Source organism: Camarhynchus parvulus, chromosome 18 (genome assembly GCF_901933205.1).
Source record: "Camarhynchus parvulus chromosome 18, STF_HiC, whole genome shotgun sequence".
Taxonomy (NCBI): domain Eukaryota; kingdom Metazoa; phylum Chordata; class Aves; order Passeriformes; family Thraupidae; genus Camarhynchus; species Camarhynchus parvulus.
Genome location: NC_044588.1, coordinates 5,888,872 through 5,901,346, shown reverse-complemented (window position 1 = coordinate 5,901,346; position 12,475 = coordinate 5,888,872). Strand labels below are relative to the sequence as shown.

The window sequence follows — 12,475 nt, the reverse complement described above, 5'->3', positions numbered from 1 at the left end:
TTATGTGCAGAGAATTACTACAATAGGATTGAGCCAACAACCAGTTACTACACTCCAACACCCAGCATTTCTCTTCCTTTCTGCTTTGATTTCCAGCCAAAAAACCTGCCATTCTGACAGGGGAAATAGGTGCTATTAATCTATTGAACCATAATCTTCAAATGACACTGTCCAAGATGTATTTACAACATACAGTCAGATTTACTGCACCAATACCTAGAAATCCAACTGAAAATGGTGTCCCATTATGCAATTATATAGATGCAATGTAAATAAAAATACTTTGAGTTTGTGGGTTGTTTTTATTTTTGTGGGTTTCCTGTTTTTCTTTCTAGTTTTTGGTGTTTTTCTTTTTTATACAGATGAAAAACTGAGACCTAAAGAGATAACTTACTCAAGATCACACAGAACGGCAGCAGCAGCAATGAGAACTAAGCATGCAAGTCTCAAAAGCCCCATCCAAGGTCATAATCGCAGGACAGCTTTCTTCGGAAGGAACAGAAAGTCACTGAGGCAAGAAGGAAAGGAAGTCGATATCCTGCTTATTACCCTTCTCATTTAATAAGTATCATTCTAAATGATACTTACTTTTTCAAATCTCCTCAGATTTTAAAAAGATGAAACACAGCTTCATCCATCTGCTTGGTTACAGTTGCAGAAGTTTAAATGAACACTTTCTAGTTCAGAGATCTGAAGACCTCATAAAGCCCCATTTAGTCTGAAACTACAGCTGAGTAACTCCAGTTTCACCCAGAGACAGCAAACGGCTACTCGAACACTGCGGCGGTGAGCGTGGTTTGTGACAGCCTGGCTGTGGAGCGGCACTGGGGCTGCTGCATCTCACATTCCACGATAAAAATATCCACTTCAGAACAACAGTCCCTGGTGAATCCAGATGTGATACAGCAGAGACACATTTCTGCTTTGTTTTACTGCATGCTTTAGTAACTTGTTCTCTAGAACACAGAAAATATTTCAGGCGGAACCCTCCTCAAATAACACCTCAATACTTCCTGTTTCTCAGACATACATATGCAAAAAAATCCTAGAACAGAGCATTGCAGATGATGCACATTATTCTCAGGAAGCTGTTCTCTTCCCTGGTAGCAACGCTGTCAGCCAGGCAGAGGCTGCTGCTGAAGGGAGCTTGCAGCTGCCAGAAGGAGCAGCATTCTTTCCGTTACACAATCCGAGAAGATCAGAGTGCCACAGGTCTGCTGCTAGACTGATGTTAGGAAGATGAATAAGAACATAAGCACTTCAAAGGAACACGCACATGGAAGGAGAAACCCAAGCTACCAACATGAAATACTGCATAGTACACACACCCCAAACACATAAACTAGCTCTTGGAAAAGTCAACTGGAAGGCCGGTGGATCAAAAGTTTCTCCAGCAAGACTGCACAGCATTGCTGAGACAGAAATAAACACCACAGTCATGGTGAAAGAGGCAGATCAAGAGGTTCAAGTTCATAACCTGAGAACAAAGCTGCCTAATGTGGGCTTCAACTGCCAGAAGAGATGGATGTTCTGTGGCCAACATGGAGGAGATCTGATCCAGCTAGGGCAGGGGACCTTTAAAATTCATAAGGCAAAGATAAGATTTAAAACCATTGCTTTGAGAAGGCTACTTATGAAGACATCCAAGTACAAAGAGCATTCATTGAGACCTTGATAGCTGAGATCAGAAAGATCTGGCCTTCAAAACTGGCAGTAGCAGTGAACATTTTGGGCAGGATTTCCACTCCAAATTCAGCTGTGCAAGGAGCCTCTCTTGGAGCAAAGAACCCAGCTGTCCTGGAAGCGAGCATCATGAGGCAAGCATAAGTAACACACCTCACCACAAAGGGAAGGTGAGATTGCTACCGAATGCAGTCAGATGATAAAATCCTGGATGGAGAAGACTAAGACTTTTAGGTGAATGCCATCCTCTGTGCTGGATGAATTTCAGTATTAATTGCAATTTTCTTTGCCAGTGAGTGCAATAACCACAAGGCCTGCCACAGGAAATGCCTCTGATGAACTGACTCTGATGAAGTAATTTTTTCTGAAATTGCATTCAGACTCTTGCCAACGGAGAAGGTTTCATCCTGCCTGAGTCGCAGTCAGGTTCACTGAACAAGCCTGCCAGACACACTGCCCAAACTGGCATTAATAAATAGGAGATGGCAAGAGAACCATCGACAAAGAAAGGAACAAACAGCTCGTCTGGATATTTGCCTCATGGTATGTGACAGAGGAAACACTCAGTGCACTCTAAGATCTGACTAGAAGACCTAAGTATTTATGTGGAAGCCTGTGGAGTCCTGTAGCTTCTCTGTAGACAGAGGATGGCCTCCTGCCCTCTCTGCTGCCTCGACTTTTCCAGTGACTGGTACTCCTACTTTCTGCTAAATCTTTCCCAGTATCAACACAGCAATCAATGATTTTTTTCCACTAATCCACCCCAGAAATGCACTACAAAACTGCCTGTTTCTGGGAGGAGAAAGAAGCTAAGAAGCAACTCTGAAAAGCTCAGACAGCCTAGAAAAAACACAAACAAGCCACTGGAGCTACAGGGAACCCAAAGCCAAGTGCTACAACAGGGAAGCCTGTGGTTGATCAGCTCTGGAGAGCAGAACATTATAAAACACTTCAAGGGACATGAGGAGAAGGCCGCCAGCAAAAACAGCAACAACAAAAAATCAAAGCAATGCCTTGAAGTCTTTATGGGTTCCAAAAACTCCACATTGCTGCCAATTTGTGTGTTCACTATACTGTAAATACACACAGATTTTGGGAGCATTCACTTCAGACAGTTCTTTCATTCCAAATATCTTGGCAAACAAGTCAACAACAGTTGTCTTTTTTCCTGGTTCTGCTAGCAGCGTAAAGGTTCTCCCTTCATTGTAAGTGGTTGAATGTAATGAATGTGGAGCCAAACTTGTCAGCTTGAATGGAGGGAGAGGGTGGGAAGAGCAGAAGTATTGGTAATATGGTATTTCACCATCTGCAGTCACTTCTGCTATTTGGCTTCAGCACAAATTTCAGTAATTTATAAATATCTGAATGCGCAAATGTGCCCACATTACTGCCTCAGACACCATCCATTTTTCCCTACCAACAAAACCAACACCATCTTTAGAGCGGAGGATAACCTACTGCTAACTTAGGACCTGGGGTAACACAAAAATTAAATGTTGGAAAAAAATCCAGAATGGCTGGATACACTATGGTAGTACCTGCTTTGGAAAAATCAAGAGTCAGGTTATGTGCAGGCTTCTCTGCAAGGGGAGCACATCAAGTGCCAAGCATCCCAAGAGGCCACAGCTACATGAGTGACATGCAGCATTTGGGGCAAAAGTGGTGAATTTTGGCAGTTGCATGATACAACCTGAACCCTTAAAGAGATGTATTACCACTAAAGACAAATTTCTTCCCAAACCTTTCACACATCCTCCAAACCCAACAAAGACACATCAAAAAACTAGAGCAATTAGTTGTACTGTTACTTTACCCAAGCTCTCTTTTTCCTATGATGTTTGGAAGAACTGCACACTCCACAGCACTTCATTCACAGTCACATCCTATGCACCACAACTCTGTTACTCCCGAACAAGCTTTCTCACTACAGGGGTGCTGCGTACTGCCAGGTCACCTTAGAGCAAAAGCTCCTCTATCCCCAGCCCCAAAGGCACATTATTTTACAAAGTACCTTAACCATCTCTCTCCTATCTTTACAGAGCAGCTTTGTCCTTTCACCTGCCTTCTCCCAGATCAGGGAACAGAAGGGGAGCTCTGACTAAAGTTCAAGATGTTTCCCTTCCATGGACCACAAGATGAATGAAAAGGGAAAGGTCTCTACAAATCCCCCTGCACAGAGCCTAGCCCCACCCAGGGCACAGTCAGGCACTGCAGCCTGCCCTACAACACTCAGTTTGCAGCCAGTGGAGACCCTTGGTCCACACAAACCTCTTCCCAGACTGAAGACTTCTCAGTTTGGAAGGCCACCACCTCATGTGAGAAGCAGTGAGCAGGTCCCACCACCAGTGCTGCCCCTCCTACCCCAGCACGACAAAGATTACCTCTTTAATTCTTATTTCTGCTGAGAGCCCCGAGGCTCAGGCAGTGCAGCCTCATTGGGAACAGACAGCTCCAAACACGGCATCCAACAAGGACACAGCGGGCATGGACACAACAGCTGGAGTGATTCCCACATCTGTCTCTGTCCAGAGCAGAAAGGCCCTTCAGCCCCTTTTCTCCCAGGCACCCAGACCCCAGCAGAAGGGAAAACTTACCAAGCAGGAAAATTATGGCATGGGGCCTGCACGAACATGGTGAACGTTAAAGAGGAATAAGAATTTACATTGGTTAACAGCAGCAAAACTTCTCCCACAATCAGCCAGGCCAAACAGGGATAAGGTACCATCCTCACAGGTCAGAGTTCTGTGGTCTTTGACAGCAGTTTGAGTAACCAGAAAAGCATGCCATGTTCTCGTCAGGAATTGTTTCTTTCACGTTTGATGCTTCATCCAAGTAAAATGTTTATAAACACATAGAATCATTCCTGCCATAACAGACCGTGACCTGAAAGGGCTGAAGGGCCCCCAGCAAGGGACACAGGCTACACAGCCACTGGCATTAAACACAGCTCTCCCAAGGACAGAAGAACCACAGGCAGAGCAGAAGTCCATTCAATCCAGCCAGTACCCTAAGAGTGAACAAAAACCAGACCAACAAAAAAGAGTATCCTTGCTTACAAGTGATTAGCTAGCAATGGTTTTCAGTTTAGAAGCTTCCTGAAAAGGCTTCTATATATTAAGACACACTTGCTAAATATCTTCCTTGAACTTGTCCAAATTTCTCTGAAATCAGTACATCCTTTCAGTATATGGCACCCCGTGACAAGGAAGTCTGCGCCTCAGTTTTCTGACACACAAACCACCTTCTTCCATCTATTCTAGCTCCTGCTTGCCTCACTTGATGCCACTCACTCATACTCAAGAACTCAATGCATTCCAGCTTCTCCTTGGCACGTAATTCCCTTTCCAGTCACAGCTTTTACAGACTGGCAAGTCCTGACCTATTCAGTCTTTGGACGGGAGACATTGCAGATCTCTGATAAACCTCATTCCCCTTCTCTGCACGTTCACCAGTTCCTCCTGAAGATGTGAGACCAGATCTGGACGTTATTCAGACAAACCCTGGGCCATACACAGCGATGTTCTCTATTTTGTTCTGAATACTTCACTTTTGGAAGGAGGTTGTTTTTGATTTGACTGCTATTCAGTAATGAGCTGATGATTTGACCACCTTAAGACTTTGCTGCAAAGCCATAATGATCAATGCAAGAGCTCACTGAGCTGCCTCAAATTACTTTCCCTGCACATCATCACATTTATCTATGTAGAGCTAGCTGGGTAAGCCAAAAATGCAGTCATGCAACTGTTAACTAATGTGATAGTAATCTCTTTGTAACGTCATGTTAGACAATCCCTAAAAAATATTCTAAGGATGAGATTTTACTTGCTTTCCACATTTGACAAGTAACTGTACAGATTCTGTATAGTTAAGATTGTGCTTAAAAACTCCATTTTACTTTAATTACACCCAAATTCTCAACACAACCGCCAGTTTAATTTGACTATGGTGCGATTACATGTGGCATGAATAAAAACACATCTTTAATCAGGTTTAGATTTGATCCTTTATCTTAGTTGGATTTTATTCCTCTTTCATGGTGACAGAGAAGATATGAGAAATGAGAAAAAATATTTTCCTTAAAATAGTCCATTTGCAAAGAATTTTCCACTTTTGAGCATTGCATCTTGAGCAGTCCCAGTTCTGTATCAAAGCCAAGACTTTTGCACCTTTGCCATGTGGCACAGCAAGCACTGCAATCCACGGAAAGCCACTGCAGACTGGAGATGTCTGACACTAAAATCGACCTGGTTCCCCACAAAGCTGTGATTTCTAATGAGGTCCCTAAGGCTGGGCTGTAAGGCACCTCCAAGTCTTCAAAGAACACTAATTCAACATGTGTTCATGTCTTAGGGAGCTGCCACGAAGAATGAATTTCACAGTAAATGTCACAACTAGGAAACCGGGAAATTGCCACACGGATAACAAGCACCAGTAATGGTGCCAGGTACAGAACAAAGGCTTTAACACAGCAAATTAAACAAAATTCCTGCCAAAAGGTTTCTTATTTCAAAGACAACGAGATGCAATTATTCCTGTGGTGCTTTACTGAAAAAGTCATGTTTCAGGAGACATCCAGAGAAACATGAGATGTGCACTGAGAAAGAGAAAATAGAAGAACAGAACGGCAGGACAGGGGAGGCAGGCAAGGGGCAAACAGAGGTAAGTAGAGGATTTAGAAGATTTTAGAAAACAGACAAAGGTTAACAAGGGAAACCAGAACCAGCATCAGAAGATCAACAGGAGGCAGATACAGGTCTGAATATTTAATATATTTAATCATCTAAAAGCATCTGCATGTGTATTCCTTCCACATGGCCTGGTCAGCAAGTTGTGGAACTTGGAAAACTCCATGGCAAACAACTTCCAAGGCATGCTAATCACGACCTAATTCACCATGATGCCTGAAAAGTCCCTTTCTCTATCCCTCTCCCCACCCCAGCCTTTCTGCTCCCTCAGGGGCATCAAACAAGAATTCTCACTGCTGCTGCATGAGCCTTTACTCTGAAGAATCTCTGGTGCACCAGTCTGGAACGGTCCATGCAGTTCTGAATGACAGAACATTTTAAACAGTGTGCGTTTGGGGCAAAGTCATTGGCAAAATCAGACACTCCTAATGTAGATGTGTGATCCACACAGCCAATAATCTCTGGCCAGGGACATCAAGACCACCTTATCTGACACTTGCAAAAAATCTCCAGGAATCTGTATTTGAAAACCTGTATTTCAGTGTTTTCAGAGAAAAATTACAAAAGAGAATGCGTATCCTTCAGTGCACATTTACTCTCACACAGTTATTTCAAAGAAGTCAGATTTTTGTCTAATATGGCCTCTAGCTCCCACTGCAGCAATTGAAAACAGTTCCCTGTCCACACTGAGTCTCATCTCTTATTATCCTAGTCCAGCTACAGCTAAAGCACACTGAGCTCAGCTCAGCTCTCACAATAACATTCCAGGTTAACTGCAGTGTGTACCAAACAATGGGAATCCCCAGGCCTGCCCCAGTGTGCCTCTGCCTATTGCTGCACAAGGTGGACCTCTTCTGGTGAAGAGCTTGTGCTCCAAAACACCTGGTTCCACTAGCCTTGGCTGAGCAGACGCCTACAGCATTACCCAGCTTCTTCTAAAAGTAACTAAAGCCTGAGGCAGGGGTAAGGGGAGCACAAAGCAGAGAGAATCAGAGCCCATGGGTGAGTCCTTACCTCAAACAGCGTCAGACTTTCATCGTTCAAGATGATTCTGGGAGGTGCAACAACTGAAGTTAAAAAACAAGTTATAAAACACCTAGCAACCAGAACATCAAACATAGGTATGGGAGGCATCCCTGCTCTCTGAAGGGGTGACACGTTCATATGCCCACAGAGGCTGCTTCTTAGACAGAAGCATAACATGGCTAAGGGAGCAGGTTACACCTTCTTTGCACTGTGAAGCTGTGTTTTAGGGAAGGCATTAACCTTCCAGGTCATCCCTCAGGCATCAACATCCCACAGCTAGAAACAGGCTTTATAAAGTAAGGCCAAATATTACCAACAGCACTCACACAAGTAAAATGGCAACTCTGCATCGGCAAGGTGGCTTCTTACAAAGTCTCTCAAAATGCCAACTGTGGAAAAAGAAGAGAAAGGTTTGCTAAATTACATTTGGTTCTTCAAATGTTGGGCAAGAAGACTAACTTGTAACAGCAGAAATGCCTTCTAGAAGGTATGGAGACTGCCTTTTACTCCAAAGTACACAACTGCTCTCACAAATTTCTTGTAGAAAAAACAAACAAAATAAATCACTTTGATGTGCTGGTCCCTTGGAAAAATCTAAGGATGCCTACAAAATTATCAAAAAAGTTTGTGCAGGTAACCATGGCTGACAGCTAAGAATAAGAGGATCTCCAGTAATGACAGTAAGAGCTACTTAGTGTATGGTCTGATTGCCTTTGTGAACTGACAGAACCATAAAGGTACATCCTCTCTTAGTAGAGTTGCTGAAGTTCTTTTTTTTCTTCCTTCCTGCTTTTTGGGGTAGATTTTTGATTGGGGAAGGGGGTGAAAAATGTTTTACACACTAAGTCAGAGGAAGTCTCCAAACGCATCCCAGTAACACATCATTTAGACACAAACAAGGGGATAGCAAGTGGGACAGCTTCCTGTCTACACAAGGACAAGTGTTTTGCCATCTCCACCAACTAGCCCTTAGCTAACTTAACTAGCCCAAAGTCCCTTCTTAGTCCATTCAGGGCCCTACAATGACAGTCTAACTACCTTCTGCTGCTTCTTCAGAGCAGTTTTACTTTGCCAGGCAACAGTGTGACCTATTCAGACACACTCTCATTGTGTGATTGCTTGGTCTTACCAGTCTCAGTGGGATGGAAGCAGCCCTGCAGAACGTGGCGGTCTGGAAAACGAACTCTCACCACCACCTGAAGCAAAGACAATGCCCATCAGGACACTGGTTCATCACTGCTCTGTAACACCTGTCCGTGGCTTAGAACCTGCAAGTTGTTTATTTGTTGGTTTTCTTTAATGGGGAGATCTGAGGTATTTACAGGGACAGAAGAGGAATCTGGCTAACAGTGCTGTGCAGCTCCTCAGGGAACAAGGGCTCTCTGCCTTTCAGAGGGGGCACAAGAGCTCATCATGTGATGTAAAATGCAGCAGCACTTGCTCAGAGGGTAGGAGCTCCCTGTGCTAAATGATGCACCAACAACAAAGACAGACCCTCATGGACAGGTGCAGACAGTTCACTGGCATCCCAATGTGTCCGCGGCAGTAGGAATCCTCCTGACGTACCCCTGACCTTTGGACCTCCAGCTTGGTCAGAAAGCACCACACTTGGAAACTGCACAAGGACCAGAGTTACAGAGTAAAATTAACCCAACCTGTAACATTGAATCATTTCACTTTCAATGAGTGTCTAACAAATTGTCTACAGAGAGCAGGCAGGAAGGCTCAGTCATACAGACTGATGTGTGCACAACAGAAAGGTTTTGAGACATCTGGAACAGAACAGAAGCAACTCTACTGCCTGTCACTCAACCAGTGACATATTACCATATTACAGTACAGCTGTTTTCACATGGCACTCCTGTTATGCAAGTCCCAGAAACAATTAATAGGGATGGGAATTTGAAAAGTCTTACAACTGAATCCCAAGGTACTCAATCCCCAAGTCTGGGATAGCCAGAGGAACTGGAAAATGAACAAATACTACCTTGGGGTAACGCTCCAACTTCTCCTTCAGCTGGGACTCCTTCAAGGACTTTGTCATCAGTGGAGCTTCTTCCAGGCGTTTCCTACAGACATGGGAAGAAGGCAAGTTGTCTGTAATTTTACAATGTATTTTCACTTTATTAAGCTAGCAGAAGACCCAAGCAGGGCTGATGAGAACTCATCAACTGTTCAATGCATCTCTCACAGCATTTTCCCTAATTCCTGAAACTACTGAGCATCAGCAACAATACTACTGTACAAGTTCATGACGGCAGATGCAAAAAAAGATCCTAAGAGGACAGGAAAGTCTGCTTAGACTACTCAAGAAGAGGTGAACTTATTAATCCAATAAACCAGAGACTAGGGTTGGACATTATTACTCCACAGAGGCAGAAGAGCTACTGAACTTGAAAAACAATGCCAGCACAAAAAATTAATAAGTATTAATTAGCAACAGGGAAAAAAATGAAAAGTTTCAGATCATTCAAGAACTGGCATTGTAGATGTCTATTAAAATAAATAGTGGGTACAAAACAAAAGTCTACTTGTATTTAAGAGGAAACAATAAATGTATGAAAATAATTACATATTTTCCCATAAGCAAAGAAACTAGCTCAGACCCAAGAGATCCTATGCTCAGCTTAAGTACATTTTCTTTGTATCCAAGTAACTGATGTGTAACTTGCCTTTATTTTTATCCCTGGCTTTAAGAGGAAAGCATCAGCAAATTTGGAAATTGGGTCTTTTTGGGGGGCCTGTATTCCAGTAATCCCCAACCAAATGACTCTACATTTGTACCACTAAATACTCCAGACCCACAAACAGCAGAGCAATTTTCAGGCCATATTCTGTGTACTCAGTGGCCTGTGGGAAAAAAATCAACTCTAAGTAAAAAGTTCAACTTGGACTTGGCTATAGCATAAAAGAGACTGTTTCACAGTCCTGGAGAGTTATTGCAATGTTTAAAGGAATGCTTTGACCCACTTGAAACTAAATACATTAATGAAATTAATTTCTTCAAGAAACATACAGACAGCAAAATGGTGCTGTGACAGGAAGGGCAGTTTATCTTCATCCGAGTTTTTATTGAACTGAAGTCTGATGAAGTAAAATCATGAATATTTGAAAGCAAGCTACATGAACAGTGCAATACATTGTTAGTCAGCTTCCTATAATTTCCATATATGTGTGTGTGTGTGTGTGTGTATGCCTCTTCCAAACATTCTCAGGTCTTGCCTTGTGGCTAGGTTGGTCTTTCTGATGAGGTCTAATAAAAGGTTGATTCAGTTACTTAGAAGATAAGGTGTTTCTTACTGGCCAAAAATAAAACAAGCTCTGCTGATCACTGTCACTCTGCTCATCAACAGGACACAGCAAATCTCACTCACAGCAGAAAGGGAACTTGCCTCTCATTCTGCAGCTGTGCCAAACGTTTCCGTACATCATCCACTGTGACTTCAAAAAATTCATCAGGAAGCTCTTCTGGGCCATCAGAAAGTTGTTCCAGTAGGTCTAGGTGACATATAAGGGGCTCACGTTCTACAAGCTACAGAAAAAAAATAAGCTCCAATTAGTTTTAAATGCATTGCTCTGCTTATCTTATAAGGTTCCTGAAAAAGAGTAACAGGCCAGTATTTACAAACTGTCTTTTGACCTGTTCAGCTCTCTGAACTAAACCACTGCAGGGTTTCATTGCACACCTTTCAAAATTTTATCCCGGTTTCTTGTGTGCAGAAAGATCCCTTAAACAATAAAACTCCTTTGCTTTGCACTTACAAAGTGAGAGATCAGCCTTTGCTGCAACCAGAGCACACAGATGCAGGAGAGCATTCTCCCTGGCCATCAGCTGCAACAAAGGTACTTAAAACATTTACTGGCCACCTGCCCCACACAGCAGAGCTGAGAGCAGGCACTCCAAGCTGCACACCTTCTCACCTGCCCAGCAGGGCACAGAAAGCCTGGCTGCCTGCTCCCCCAGCCTCCAGAGCCCAGAGCTGGGTGTCATGATGGCAAACCTTCCAGTGCAACTGGGCCTAGCCTACAGCTGTGGTTGCAGTTATGGAAAAACCAAAACAAAACAAGCCAATACCCACAATCCCTAAAAAACCCAAACTGGAGCCCCAACCACTGAGATCAAGAGCATTTGCCATCTCTGCAGGCAGCAGGACTTTAATGGATACCTCCCCAGGAAAGGTTATGTGCTGGCTACTCTCTCTTTTGCCCAAAGCAGCAGCTGTGCCTCTGTGAATAGAAACCACGACCAGAGTCAAGCAATCGAGAGGCAGTTACACCTCCTGGATCTCAAACAAGTCAAACTTTCTAAATTCCAAAACTGTTTAAAGGAACAAAGCTTGCAAACAGAGAACAGCATACTGAAGGCTACAGGAGATGCAGGGAGGACACAGCTATGGCTGAAGAGGCTCACAGGAACAAAAATTTTGGTAGTTAATCCAGCATTTCTTCCTAGTCAGCTGCCAGCTTAACAATGCCACAGGCTCTGTGAATGAACCTACAGCCCATTTCTTCTCCCCTCATTCTCTCATACACCCATTCCAATCCTAATTAACACCCAGATGTCCTCCCTCCATCCACTCAACCCTCCCCCAGGCACTGGCCACTTGGGAACAGGAGTCTTCTCAATTGTCTAAAGCACAACACAAATTACAAGGCAATGTTCACTCTACTTGTGGGCACTAAAGGGTAATTTGAGAAATTAAAAGATGGAGGTTGTGTGGGTGGGAGCTTTGGCTACTTTTAGAAAGTTGAGCAGGGTCAGCCCTAACGAGCGGGTACAGGAGCCTGGCTGCAGCTTTCCCCAGGCCCGGGTGGGGTGGGGGTGCCAGTGCTGCAGGAAGGACCCCAAGTGCCCAGGACCATGGGCTGGGAATCAGGTTGCACCGTGATCCAACCACTGACCACTGATGCTCCAGTGAGGGCACATCTATGTCAGAGGCCAGAGGAGAATTAATCAGGCCTCCCCAAGAACCCAGTGTACTTTAATCTCCTCAAGCAGGCTTGAGTTTCATTTCATTCTAAACATGTAGTGAAAATAGATGTCTTCTGAACAAGCCCAAACCCAAAAGACTGAAGAGGCA

General features: G+C 43.8%; 1 protein-coding gene across 1 annotated transcript in view; it reads right to left on the bottom strand.

Annotated features, from left to right (window-relative positions):
* ASPSCR1 (ASPSCR1 tether for SLC2A4, UBX domain containing) overlaps positions 1-12,475 on the bottom strand; it is a 35,747-nt gene that overhangs the window by 9,528 nt on the left and 13,744 nt on the right. Inside the window, exons 8-12 of the mRNA XM_030962341.1 lie at positions 10,787-10,926; positions 9,382-9,463; positions 8,524-8,590; positions 7,721-7,783; positions 7,383-7,435 (exon numbers count right to left, since the gene is read on the bottom strand). Coding sequence (XP_030818201.1) covers positions 7,383-7,435; positions 7,721-7,783; positions 8,524-8,590; positions 9,382-9,463; positions 10,787-10,926 — 405 coding nt within the window. The remainder of the gene's footprint in view (positions 1-7,382; positions 7,436-7,720; positions 7,784-8,523; positions 8,591-9,381; positions 9,464-10,786; positions 10,927-12,475) is intronic.